Source organism: Ailuropoda melanoleuca, chromosome 1 (genome assembly GCF_002007445.2).
Source record: "Ailuropoda melanoleuca isolate Jingjing chromosome 1, ASM200744v2, whole genome shotgun sequence".
NCBI classification, from domain to species: domain Eukaryota; kingdom Metazoa; phylum Chordata; class Mammalia; order Carnivora; family Ursidae; genus Ailuropoda; species Ailuropoda melanoleuca.
In genome coordinates, this window is record NC_048218.1 from 90,764,001 (window position 1) to 90,777,976 (window position 13,976).

The following is a 13,976-nucleotide window of genomic DNA, read 5'->3' on the forward strand; positions in this document are numbered from 1 at the left end:
AACAGAGATAGAGACAGCCAGCGAGAGAGGGAACACAAGCAGGGGGAGTGGGAGAGGAAGAAGCAGGCTCATAGCAGAAGAGCCTGATGTGGGGCTCGATCCCATAACGCCGGGATCACGCCCTGAGCCGAAGGCAGGTGCTTAACCGCTGTGCCACCCAGGCGCCCCCCACTTCATTCCTTTATATGGGGATATAAGTTGTTCCAATACCATTTGTTGAAAAGACTGTTCTTTCTCCACTGAGTTGTCCTGGCATCCAGACTCTTCTTTTTATAGCTGATTTTAGCTCTGTGTAAAGGCAACAAAATAAACAAACAAGCAACATGATTATATTTTATTATTTCAATTCCTTGAACACATGCAGTGGAGAATGTGAAGTACATACACATTTGAGGATTAAAACATCATTTTGCTTCCAGCGTCACATGGCACTTTAATATCTTTTTTTCCCCACATAATATGTGGGGATTTTTCGACCTAAGAACATTTTACAGCAGTAACTACTAGTATTTTATATGATCGGTAGTTTCTAGACTGTTACTGAATATTCACAACTACTCTTGAAAGTAGATCAGATGGTCCTCGTGGTTCTTACTTTTATTATTGTTGTTGCTGTCCCCGTTTGTAGAGTTAAAAACTAAGATTCAAGAGGTGATGTGGCTTGACTAAGCCACTGAAAGCAATAGGCAAAAATGCCTTTGAGCCCGAGCCCTTGGACTTCCAACCCAGTGCCTCTTCCCATACCACATAACTTCAGTTCATTGACAGGTGGGATTTAAGACCCCTTCAAGGTTCCCACAATTTGAGGCAAGTGGGTTGGGCCTTTGTTGTCCCCTCCTCCCATTAGCCAGTCATCAGGTACAGGCTGACTTGAGGAAATGAGCATGACCTTGGGTGAGGGCAGGGAGGGCAAATCCTGGAGAAGGACTTCACTGTGAGTAGTCAGCAGCCAGCACTCTCAGGGGGAAGGGAATGGCTGTCTTGAGCCCATGGTGAGGGCATTTAAGCAGCACATCACAGTACCCACCACATCCTGCAGGGTGTAGAATAGATCTTACCCTTGACTACACATCAAAGTCACCCTTGGACTTTTTAAAAAAAGATTTATTTATTATGTTAGAGAGGGAGAGAGTGCAGGGGTGGGGAGGGGCAAAGGAAGAGAGAAAGAGAAAATCTTAAGCAGGCCCCACGCCCATTGTGGAGCCTGATACAGGGCTTGCTCTCACGACCCTGAGATCATGACCTGAGCCAAAATCAAGAGTCAGACTCTTAACCAACTGAACCACCCAGGCGCCCCTCACTATTGGACTTTTACAAAAATCCAGAGAGCTGGACTCAATCCAGACTTGCTGAGTCAGAATTTCCTGGAGTGGGGCCCAGGCACTTGTGTTTTATAATGGTCCACAGGTAACTCCAGGGCACGACCAAGACTGCTTAGTACTCACTGAGAGCAGCACGCGTGGCCCTAAGTATTAATGATGATCTGTGCCTTTCCAGGTGACTTCTATCTTTTGCCTTCTCACATACTTTTTTCCAGAAAGTTACTGGGGGAGCTGTTTCTGAAATGACTTAAAAACAGCCTTATTTACAGTTAAACATAACACATATACAGAGATTTCTTGCATCATGCCGGTCTCTTAATTCTGTGGGTCAGTTTATGTCTAATTTACAAAATTAAATTATCTTTATGTCACCTCTTCCATTTCATTGATGCAGGAGTATCCACTTTATCTATAAAGCACATTTGACAAAGGAGAAAAATATTTTTTTCATGAAATTGAAATGAGTTGCAGAAATCCATTAAGCAGACAAATGAGCTCCCTGGGCTGAGCGGCGAATGACGGATATTGTGACCGTGATCAGCTAGTAAGGAGGGCAGGATGACTCTAAGCTTCGCTCATGCGAGCTGTTAGCTCCCTGTAGTCCATATATTAGTAAGTACCTGTAAGATTTGTTTTTAAAGGGCTTGGGAGCCTGAAAGAACATTTTTCCTTAGCATATTCATTTGTCTTTAAAAATCTGGACTTCTTATGAAATCATAGTATTTCAGGGCTGTAAAGACCTTTAAGATATTTTCTGATTGAACATTTCCCAGTGATCCTGCGAGCTGCTCCTAAAAAGAGAAGGGATCTGTGATGAGAGGGCACGGGAGGGTAGCATCTGCTGCAGACTGTCTCACACTTGGAAGTTCACAGAGCACATTAAAGATGCAGTTTCAAGCCTACTTTGTATAGGAAATGGGAAATGAGTCCATTGAATTTCAAATTAACTGTGTTATTTAGCTCTGATCTCTCCATCGTCTCCCTTTCTTTGACAGTCACATTTCAGAGGGTGTGTTTATCACACATAAAACTTTTCATGGATACGCACGTGTATCCTAGAAATATATTTTACATTTTCCCCCTTCTCTGTAGCTCCACATTACTGTTCATCTCCTGTGTTCATAATAACGGTAAAATATGTTTTCATTTAATAATTTCAAGTCTGTGAGCTTGTATTCTTAGGAAAGGGAGGGGTGGGATTAGAGAACTCATCGTGCAGCCTGCCTGCAAGGCTCCCCATCCCCCTTTCACTGAGGGCCACTGTGCGCCATGCCCGAGTTCACCCCCTCTCTTCCTTCATTGACTTCTCTGTGCTCACTCTTCTGAGACTCAGAACTTCCCTGCCATGTCACGTGCCTAGCAACAAGTATAATTATGGCTGTTGGAAAAAGAATAGAATCTAGCACAAAGCAGACGGAGGGAAATGACAGTCAGCATTCAGCCAGGCCTGACCAAGGAACACAGGCTCCCTTTCAGGTCCCTCCCACCCTGGAAAGATCAGAGTCTTTTAGTTGCCAGCTCCCTCGACTGGGCTGAGACTTTATTTTTCTGTCAGTGCTGGAATCCAGGGAATACCAGTTCCCTGAAGTGAGTTCTCCGTTTTCTTCACTTCCTCCTGGTTCCTTCTCAATAGCCATGATGCTTTGCAGAAACAGGTTTTTGCAAAGACACGCTCTGATCCATGACCTAGAGCCTCAGAATGTTGTTCATCCCATGGCGAACCAAGAGTTGCTGTGGGAATCTCGGCAGAAAACAGTAAGTCTCCTCTAATGAGTAAAACTGTCCTGGAGTTGAGACCAGCTGCCAACCCACTGGAAGCCCATCTTTGACAACTCAAATCTGATTGCAGATCAGGGAGAAGAACTCATCTGGTTTATACCATGTTTGAATAAGCCAAGAGAAAGAGTTAGAACCCACTGATCCAGGTAGAAATTTTAAAACACAGTGTGCCATGAATAAATGATTTCTGAGGATGAAACAGTTCTTTCTGGGAACTTGACGTGCATAATTCTGCTGCCTTGGTAAACAAGAAGTGAGAGAGTCCATTTTGCACTATCAACAGAGTTGACACATACAATGAAAATAGGCCGTTGGTTTAATGCCTCCATATTCTAATATTGAACTACTTTGAAAAATACACAATTTTGAAAATTGCTCAAATTCTTCCTGCTTCCTATAACTGTAGAACAGTGCCAGACAGTGCTCGCAGTTTGCCCAGGAGTGGGTGGCGTGGGGAATACTCCCCTGGGGAATCTGGAATTATTTGGGGACCAGGTGTCTGGAGACTTGAGTTCTTTTCAACTCTGTTATCTACACGTATGCGACCTTTCAATCTATCAGTTTACCTTTCTGACACTGCAGTGTTTCAGAGTCCTCGGCAGCTCAGAGCTGGTGTCTTCTGGGGATGAGATCAAGGAAGGAGATTGGACATAGTATCGCGTAGAATTTTTCTCTTCCTTGGCTTAAACTCAGCCATCATTTTATGTTTGAAATTCAAGAGCCCCCTTTTCTACAACAGTGAAAATCTAAGCAATTTCTGCTAACTGGCTGAACAGTTTAAAAATTTCATCATTCAGGAAATTCAGGAGCTACTTCATTGTAAAAAGGCAAAGACCTTGATATGGAGCTAACAGAGTCCCAAGAACAAGAAAACGTGGACATTCTGATTCCTACAAACTAAATTTGCAAGAATATTTTATCTGAAGACATAAGATTTGTATAGGACATTTCCCAGTATCCTACATATGAGGTCTCTGTTTTGAGGTCATTTCTGCTCTTAGAGAACACAACAATAAAGGGAACCATCTTTTACAAACAGAATCACAAACCCTTGGTTTTAAGACCATCAGCATCACTCCAAACGGGTATTCACATTTCACAATTATGAAATGACTCACATGGGTCAGCATCCATAACAATAGGTATTTCAAAGTAGTAAAAACTTAGAAACAGTTTAAATGCCCATCGATAGAGAACTGCAGTAAGTATTATGGGAAGGATGTATGTGGAATTCTGTATCATTGTTATTAAAACATGGACAATGTACAGACATAAAAATAACATTCATGAAGGTGTTTATAGTATTCTAACATTTTCACAGAAAAGTACATATATGTATGCTTGTAGATTCATAGACTATTTCTGGAAGAACATGAGAAGTAATAGGAGTTGCCCTCAGGGAGGGGAAACAGTGCCTGGGGACAAAGAAGAGAGAGAATTTTGTTTTCATCATAAAATCTTCTATCTCTTAAATTTTGTACTCTAAGCAATATAGTACCTATTAGAAAATATAAGTTACTTGGTGAGTCCTCAAAAGGCTAAATATAGAATAAATATATGAGCTGGCAGTCCATTCCTGGGTACATACCCAGAAGCACTGGAAACAGGGACAGGGGTTCTGTATGCCAGCGTTCGCTGCAACGTGCTTCACAGTAGCCAAAAGGTGGAAACACCCAGGTGCCCATCAACAGATGAGCAGATAAACAACATGTGGGCTACCCCTGCAATGCGATGTCATTCAGCCACAGGAAGGAAGGAATTCTGACACATGGATGAATCTTGAGGATGTTATGCTAAGTGGAATAAGTCATACACGAAAGGACAAATACTGAATGATTCCACTTAGAGGAAATATCTAAAATTGCAAATTCATTGAGACACAAAGTAGATGAGAGGTTACTGCGGGTTGCAGGGAGGGAAAATGTAGGTGCTGTTGCTCAACTATCAGAGTTTCTGTTTAGGGTCATGAAGTTATAGAAGGAGGTATCGTGATGGTTGCACACATGTGAATGTAGTTAATGCCACTGAATGGTGCACTTAAAAATGGTTAAAATGGCCGATTTTGTGTTATATATATATTGTACCACAATAAAAATGCAAATAAAACGTAATTTAAAGAAAAACCTAATTTAACTTTTACAGCCTAACCTCTTCTCTACTAGTGACTTCCCAGAAACAAACCTTCTTCCAACCTGACCCCCTTCTCCCTAAGCAGATAGTACCGCGTGCATAGTGTGTGCAAGGATCCTCTGTTGGGCACTGCCCAAAATAGAAAGATATGTGGACATATGTCCTGGGTTTCAGAAGAGCTTATCACCGTAACCTAGGCAGCAGATCTGTGTGTCACTATGGTGCAAAGCAAAAAGAATGCTGAAGAGACATCAGGGCCACGTGCCATGGGAGTGCAGAGGCAGGAGCAAACCAGCTTTGACTGGAAGATTCAGGATGGTTTGACCAAGGAAGGTGCCTTTCAGCTGCCCTGGAAGGAGAAGTGGGACTCTGTGAGCAGGATGGGTATTCCAGACTCAGATGGCAGGTGAGCCAACCTTCCTTAGTAGGGAGGGACACCTCTGAGCAAAGGGCACTAGGCTGTGGGTCTGGGAAGATCTCATGGGAAGGAGATTCTGGAAAGGCAGTTGAGGCTAGATGGTGTCCATTTCTAAGTGTCTGGTTTGACTCATTTGGACTTTCAAATGCTGGCGATGGGAAAATAGCTTAGGTATTCCTTCTGTTCTTCTTTCCCCACTATCTTGTTTACCATTTAAGGATGTGAGCCTCTTACCCTTAGCAGGCAGAGAACTTGAAGATTTTACTTTTTTTTTTTAATTCATTTTTCCAACTCAAACTATGTTTGCCATCTAGTGATTAATTCATGCCATTGCAACAACCTAATTCAGATGCCTGGTTCCTCAGAGCGGCAGTTAGGCTCGCAGGCCTCCAGACTCCGCGGTGTTGGCCATCACTTCTGCCCTGAACTTCACTGCCCACGTGCCTGATACAAACATTGGTGTTTGGATGCGTTGTAATGAAATCTGATCCCCCGGGGAGGAGTAGTAATATTCACATGAAAGAAAAAGGTAGTTGCTTAGAAGAAAATGATCCTTAGAAATTAAGTATTAATAGAAGAATGTAAGTAGCAGCATCTTTGTGTGACTATGGATCTCTCAGATATATGGGCAACATTTCTCGACCACATAGATACCACAGTGATTTTCAGCTTTCACTTCCTCCTGTGTATCCTATAAATAGAGCCAGGGACTGTAACAGCCGTGCCTCCGAATAGTGATACCTATTTGAACATAATTCTCCAAATCTTTTACTTTCTGAAAGGAGATCAAAGTAAGTAGTCCCACCTCCTTCTTTTATTTGTTACATCATTGAGTAGCAAAGCCTACTCAAAGGCTTTTCTTTCAAAGGCAGTCCTCAATCCATTGGAACAGTGGCCCAAGAAATTTTGAGTTACATATGCAGAGAATTTAAAAAGTCATCAGTCACTCAGAATTGAAGGGCCCAGGATACCATCTTGTAGTGGAACTAGTTTTCAGAGCTGAATCGAAGTTTCTAAGCAATGATGACTTTTGCATTGGCTACTGTACTGGGACCAGTATGCATGTCTTCTGCCTCTGAGATCTAGGCTATGGGAACTCACTGATTCAGCAATCATTAACTGAATGCCTGTTATCTGCTGGGCTCTGAGCAACGTACTAACGGATACAACTTGTTATACAGAAAAGTATTATGATGACATCTTTTTCAAAACTTTGTTTTAACCCCCCCACCCCACCTTCCATGGGTTGTAAGCAAGCATGGGTTGCTTACATGGATTTTGTCCTAGGAAGAATTATGCTGCAGAGAGATAGTGAGTAGAGTTCCTACTCTATTGCCAAGTTCAGCTTATTTTTTAGGTTGTTATGAACTGTTACCTGGATAACAGCTTCTGGCCTCCAATCCAACAGCACCTTCCAAGCCCTACAATGGTAATGAATGTATTGTAGGAAGTCGTTAGCTCAATCTCTAAAACCACGGGAACTGCTGAACTATCACTTTTTGGTGAATGGCTCTGCATCTGACTTTTGTAGGGAAAGCCAGAGATACCGGGTGTATGTGGTGATCCCACTGCTGCCAGGGTTTGAAGGAGACATCTCAACCGGTGGAGGAAACGCTCTGCAGGCAATAATGCACTTCAACTACAGGTGCCAAAGCTCTAAAGTCGTCTGTTTTCAGCTTTTTCTCAGTCATGCACGTAAGCTGGTGAAAGGAATGGAAATGTTTCTCCACATCTATTCAGGGAGCGTTGAACAGATGAACGCTTTATTTTACTTTTGGATCTTGGCCTGTTTACTAGTTGATAAAATTCAAATAGAGCCTAAAATCGTAAATGGCAGGCCTAGAACAAATGGCAAATATAAAAAGAACTGAAATATAAATCTCTCTTTTATATTCATTGCCTATACACAAGACATGCATATACATAGATCTTATAAGCGGAGACAAGGACTTTATATATATATAAATGTATGTACATATATATAATAATATATACCTACATAGAATATTGATTTAAAAATTATCTTTCAGCCACCACATAGTTATTGAGCATTCCATATTCTTTGAAGAAAAAAAATTAAATGTTTAAAGTAGTATGATTTTCTATGTGTTTGTTTATGATTCTTTAGGTAGCAAGGTTTTCAGCAAGGTTGGTTAATGATGGCCTTGGCCGGTAAATGAAGTATGAAGGTTCTTTCCCATCTCCTGGAATTTTAATTCTGTTTTCTCTGCTGTATCTTTGTTAAAATTTTAAGGAAAGTATTAAATCCTATTCTCAATATTCTAAAAAGCAGAACTGCCATATTCACTCAAAAAAAAAAAACCCGTGAAGCTTCAGACTTTGCCAGTAGAGCATTATGAAGAGGGTTGAGCGGTATGTCTGGTGAGCAGACAGAGAGGTGCTGTAGAAAGTAATGGAAGGTACCCCTAACATTCTCTCCGGGTCACTTAGCTGGGAAAGAGAATGGCAGTGAAGAGGTAAGTGGACGGGTCTGGGCATGAATCCCAGCTTCCAGTAACAAGCACTGTGACCTGAGATACAAAAGAGCCCTGCTCAGGATCACACTTGTTCTAAGTCAAAGAAAGGACTAGAACCTGGATATTTTCTTTTAATATCCTTTGTCTTTCAGAACCATCTGTAGCTTTCCACCTTTCTAACCAAACCTTTTTGTTGGGGAGGGCCCAATGAGACCTTACACAGAACCCCTAATATTTAAAGCAGATAAGGTTTCAGGTACCTGGTCAAATGGTGGGGAGGGGCAGAGATGCCCCCCTGCCACTTGCCTCCACACGTACCCCTTACAGTATGTGAGGGTCCTGGGAATAGTTTGTGAGCACCATTGTGTGACGGTGTTTTGTTTTGTTTTTTTTTTTTAATCCTCATTTCTTTTTGACTTTTTGAGGTATGCCTGTCTGCCAGGATCTCAAGATTTTTTTTTTTTAGTTTCTTCTTCTAGGGTAATTTTGCCTGGTTACAGTATGAGAGAACTTTATGCTTTGGTGTATACGCTTTGATTGAAGATTTGCCCATTTCTAATATTATCTGATTTATAACATGACAAACAAAGCTTTTCATGTATTTCAGGCACTGACATAATGTTTAATTGGATTTTATCCACTTTGTTTGCCATTCTAATATTATTTTTGGAATATTGTCAATTGTAATTATTTTCGATGACTGTTTTCTTGGGTTTGAACCAGCTGAATGAAATAACATGCTTGGCTTTCATTCAGCAACAAAAATTCTAACCTTTTATTATGCAAAAACATCTCTATTTGTTGGCATCATCTTTAAGAATATCAGTATTTCCCAAGCATAAGTGTATTTTTAATTACTTTTACAGAGCAAGCAGATGGCACATAGAATTTTTTTTTTTGTCAGTCTTTATAATTCATTGACTATTACCGGAGTTGCTTACACAAAATCATTAGCAGAGTCAGTTATTTGAGATTATTTTTCACTTTCCAGGTATTTGCTGACTTTACAGAGACAGCCTCAGTATATAGTTTAACTCTGAAATTATTCTGCTAAGTGTTTGCCCTTTTAAACACCTCTGAAAGTAACGTGAGTCTGTAAGTGTTCTCATCTATTGAGGTATTCTAAATTTATCTTTGCTGTCACCAAATTTTCTATAAGAGGGAAAGTTCATTCATAGCCCATCTTTTTAAAATAGCACCTCTTTCTGAAATCTAATGTCAATTTTATGACTTTTCCATTTACCTACCTCAAAACGACTATCTTGTCCCATCAGTAACATTATAAAAGTGATATCCAGGTGGGTTTTTTAGCTTTTTAAATGTAGCATCTTTTCATAAAAGCACTTGCTCTGTTTTCACTTGGGGTAGGACCATACTCCACAGATATTGCAGTTGGAATTGGTTCCTTTGAAACCTCCGTAATTAGTTCTTTCCTTTACATGTGTTCAGGACCATGTGCAGAGGAGAAAATTCCATCCTTGGACAATTAAAAGCAAAGCGTAAGTAACAGCTTTTATTTTCTTCCACAGTTGTTTTTGGTGACATATCCGTAATCATTCATGTTTTCGCAGTGTGACTGGGGCACTCTGTTCACAAAAGGTAACCCACAAAATGTTTAACTGAGACAAATTATTTATTCTCATTACATTGCCCCAAGCAAAGTTCAAATGAAGATGCCACAACTGCAGATGCATAGGTAATAAAAAATAAGAGGATTTTTATTATTTATTTTTATTTATTTATACCAATTATTTTGATAGTAAGTAAGATTTGTAAGCAACTTCACAAGGACCCTCCATGTGTCTTCTCCTGTGGTCCTTCACCACAGTCCTGGGAAGTAATAAGCAGGGCAGTTGTCATTTCTGCTTTAAAGCTGAGGACACAAATGCTGCAAGGCCAACAGGTCTACATGCGGCCTCCTATTATGCAGAAGTCCCAAGGCTGTCACAGTACTGTCTTATATTTAGGGAAGAAAACCACTTTTATATATTTATTTCATTTATTTTAGACTAAACCTTTGAAGGTAGTATACTTAGAGGTAAGTAAATCAGAAAAAAGCCCTCAGTAATACCTTTCACTTCTGTGGTTCTTCACATTTTCAAAGGCACTTTCTCAGATATCTTCTTTTTTTAAAATATTTTATTTATTTATTTGTGAGAGCATGCATGAGTGGGGGGAGAGTCAGAGGGAGAGGGAGAAGCAGACTCCTTGCTGAGTAGGGAGCCCAATGCGGAACTCGAGCCCAGGACCCTGAGATCATGACCTGACCCAAAGTCAGATGATCAACTGACTGAGCCACCCAGGCACCCCTCAGATATCTTCTTAATTGACCCTTCTACATAGTTCCCAGCTACCAGGTATTATAACTATGGGTTTACTTATCTGTATTTCCTGATACTAAGTTCAGCACATAGTAGGTTCTTGATAATGTTCTATACCTTGTACAGTAGGTACAGAAGCTTTCACAAGAGGTAAGCTGGAGTCAGAACCCAACTTGTCTGACCTCCAGTGCAGATTGGATACAGATTGTGAAAACTTGGAGGCCCACATTAAAAAGAACTAGATTTTATCCTGAAGAAGACAAGATAAGGTTGGTGGAAGCCTCTGCTCCCCGGAGTGAACCTATCAAAGTAGTGTCTAATGCAAAGATTCACTTACTGTTGGTAAGCAAAATAGAGAGAGACTAGTGGTAGGCAAGAGATAATGATGTATCAGAATGTGAAGAGAGGGGCACCTGGGTGGCTCAGTCAGTTAAGCAGCCAACTCTTGATTTCGGCTCAGGTCGTGATCTTGGAGTTCTGGAATTGAACCCAACATCATGCTTCATGCTCAGTGGGAGTCTGCTTGAGGATTCTTCCTCTCCCTCTCTCTTTGCCTCCCCCCGCTCTCTCTCACTCTCTCTCTCTCAAATAAATAAATCTTTTAAAAAACTAAAAAAGAATGTGGGAGAGAATATTAGTGCTTCCATGTATGTATATTTTTCACTTAAAAATAGAGAATTGGGATATCAGCAGGAATGACGTAGTAAGGATCTCCAAAAATCCACTTCTTCATAAAAGCAACAAAAACACTGATAGAGTGTCAAAATCAACTGTTTTAGAACTCTGGGCATTAACCAAAGGCTTGTAACACTCTGAGGAGTGTTATTAAAAAAAAAAAAAAGACATAGCAGAATCTTGGTAAAAGCAGCAAGCTTTGTGGCATTTTAATTTGCCATATACCCCTCACCCTCTCCTCAGTTCCAAAGCTCCTCAGTAGCTCCTCAAAGCTCCTCAGTAGCTTTGAAAATCAGCTCTTCATCACCAGCAGCCTATGAGCTTCCAGAGGGAGCCATGGGTGTGAAGCTCCCATCCTCTGGCAGTTCTCAGGGAACTGTCATAATTTGACCTGACAGTTTAGATGACTTTAAAAGACCTAGTGTAACTATGTTTAAAGAACTAAAGGAAATAATATCTAAAGAACTAAAGAGAACAAAGAAACAATTTCTTCCCAAATAGAGAATATTTAAAAAAATAGAATTTTTTTATTAAAAAGTTTCTATAAAATTTTTTTGGGAGGAACGCCTGGGTGGCACAGCAGTTAAGCGTCTGCCTCCGGCTCAGGGCGTGATCCCGGCGTTATGGGATCGAGCCCCACATCAGGCTCTCCTGCTATGAGCCTGCTTCTTCCTCTCCTACTCCCCCTGCTTGTGTTCCCTCTCTCACTGGCTGTCTCTATCTCTGTCAAATAAATAAACAAAATCTTTAAAAAAAATTTTTTTTTGTGAAAAAAAAAAAGGAACCACATATAAATTCTAGAGTTGAAAAATATAACTGAAATGAAATGTATGTTAGAGGAGCTTAGTTGCAGATTGGAGTGGGCAGAAAAACCAACAAACCTGAAGACAGATCAATTGAAATTATATAGCCTGAGGAACAGAAAGAAAAAAGAAGACAAATAAACAGAGCCTTGCAGACCCATGAAACACCATCAAACACAGCAACATGCACATAATGGGAATCCCAAAAAGAAGGGAGAGAAAGGTGTAGGGAGAATATTTAAAGAAATAATGACTGAGGGCACCTGGGTGGCTCAGTCGGTTAAGCGTCAGACTTGGTTTCAGCTCACGTCATGATCTCAGGGTCATGAGATCGAGCCCCGCATCAGGCTCCATGCTCAGCTGGGAGTCTACTGATTTTCTCTCCCTCTTCCTCCCCCTCTGCCCTTCCCCCCACTCATACTCTCTCTCCCTCTCTCTCAAATAAATAAAATCTTTTTTAAAAAATGACTGAAAACTTCCCAAATTTAATGGGAAATATGAATCTACACATCCAAGAAGCTCAACAAAATCCAACAAAGATAAAGAGATACCCAAACCAAAACACGTCATAATCAAACTATCCAAAGACAAAGACAAAACAGAATCTTGAAAGCAGCAAGAGAAGCAAATCGTGAAATATAAGGCATCCTCCATAAGATTAATAGCCAATTTCTCATCAGAAACCATGGAGCTCTGAGTGCACCATGATGACATATTCAAAGTGCTGGAAGAAAAGTCTATCAACCAAGAACTCTGTGTCCAGCAAAACTATCCTTCAAAAATGAAGGAGAAATTAAGGCATTTTCAGATAAGCAAAAACTGAGGGAATTTATCACTAGCAGACCTTCCCTACAAGAAATGCTAACAGGAACCCTCAGGTAGAAATGAAGTTCCTGGAAAGTAACTGGAGTCTTGACAAAGAAATAAAAAGCACAACAATGGTAACTACATAGGTAAATTAAAAAGACAGTATAGATATATTTTCTTTTTCTAACTTTTTTTCCTCCAATCAAAAGTAAAAGGCAGCTGTCCAAAGCAATAATTATAAATCTGTGTTGATGGGTATGTAATTTTTAAAGATCTAATTTGTATGATGATAATAGCATAAGAGAGGGAGAATGGAATGGAGCTATGTAAGATAAAAGTTTTAGTATACTATGAAATTAAATTCATATTAATCCAAACTAGATTGTTTGTAATACCCAGGAAAACCACTAATGAAATTACTTTTAAAATATATTAAAAGAAGGGCTGCTTGGGTGGCTCAGTCAGTTAATGCGTCTGTTTTCAGCTCAGGTCATGATCCTGGGGTCCTGGGATCGAGTCCCGCATCAGGCTCCCGCTCAGCCGGGAATCTGCTTGTCCCTCTCTCTCTGCCCTGCCCACGCTCTCTCAATCTCTCTCTCTCTCTCACACACACACTCTCAGTCTCTCTTTCTCTCAAATAAATAAATAAAATCTTTAAAAAATATATAGTAAAACAACAAAGAGATTAAAATGTTACACTAGAAAATACCTATGTAACATACAAGATGGCAGATATGGAGTAATGGAGGAACAAAATAGATATCACACATGTGGAAAACAAGTAGAAAAATGGCAGTAATAACTCCCTCCAGATATAGAATGGATTAAGCTTCCAATCAAGTACGGAGATAAACAGAATGGAGTGTCTTTTGTTTGTTTGCTTGTTTGTTTGTTTTTAAGTAGGCTCTACACTGGGTGTGGAGCCCAACACAGGGCTTGAACCCATGACCCTGAGATCAAGACCTGAGCTGAGGTCAAGAGTTGGATGCTTAACTGACTGAGCCACCCAAGCAACCCTGGAATTTTTTTTTTTTTAATGACTCAACTGTATACTATCTACCAGAGACTCTAGATTCAAGATACAAATAGTTGAAAGTAGAAGGATGATAAAATATATTCTATACAAACAGTAACCCCTCCAAAAAAAAAAAAGGCTAGAGTGGTATAACAATACCAGACAAATAGATCTTAAGACAAAAACTTTTATGAGAGGATACTATGTAATGATAAAAAGGTCAATCCAT

The 13,976-nt window shown here is 40.2% G+C and overlaps 1 protein-coding gene and 1 long non-coding RNA gene across 9 annotated transcripts in view; one reads left to right on the forward strand and one right to left on the reverse strand.

Annotated features, from left to right (window-relative positions):
- The window catches only part of PLD1 (phospholipase D1), a 196,112-nt gene that overhangs the window by 147,213 nt on the left and 34,923 nt on the right, over positions 1–13,976 (forward strand). For all 8 annotated transcript variants that reach the window (XR_004626204.1, XR_004626203.1, XM_034662905.1 and 5 more), the window contains 2 exons: positions 7,181–7,294; positions 9,576–9,625. Coding sequence is in view for 6 of the 8 variants with exons in the window: in XM_034662905.1 (XP_034518796.1) it covers positions 7,181–7,294; positions 9,576–9,625 (164 nt within the window). In the remaining 2 variants the exon portion in view is untranslated. The remainder of the gene's footprint in view (positions 1–7,180; positions 7,295–9,575; positions 9,626–13,976) is intronic.
- LOC117802725 overlaps positions 59–13,976 on the reverse strand; it is a 50,618-nt gene continuing 36,700 nt past the window's right edge. The window contains exon 3 of the long non-coding RNA XR_004626222.1: positions 59–288. This is a non-coding gene — a long non-coding RNA (uncharacterized LOC117802725). The remainder of the gene's footprint in view (positions 289–13,976) is intronic.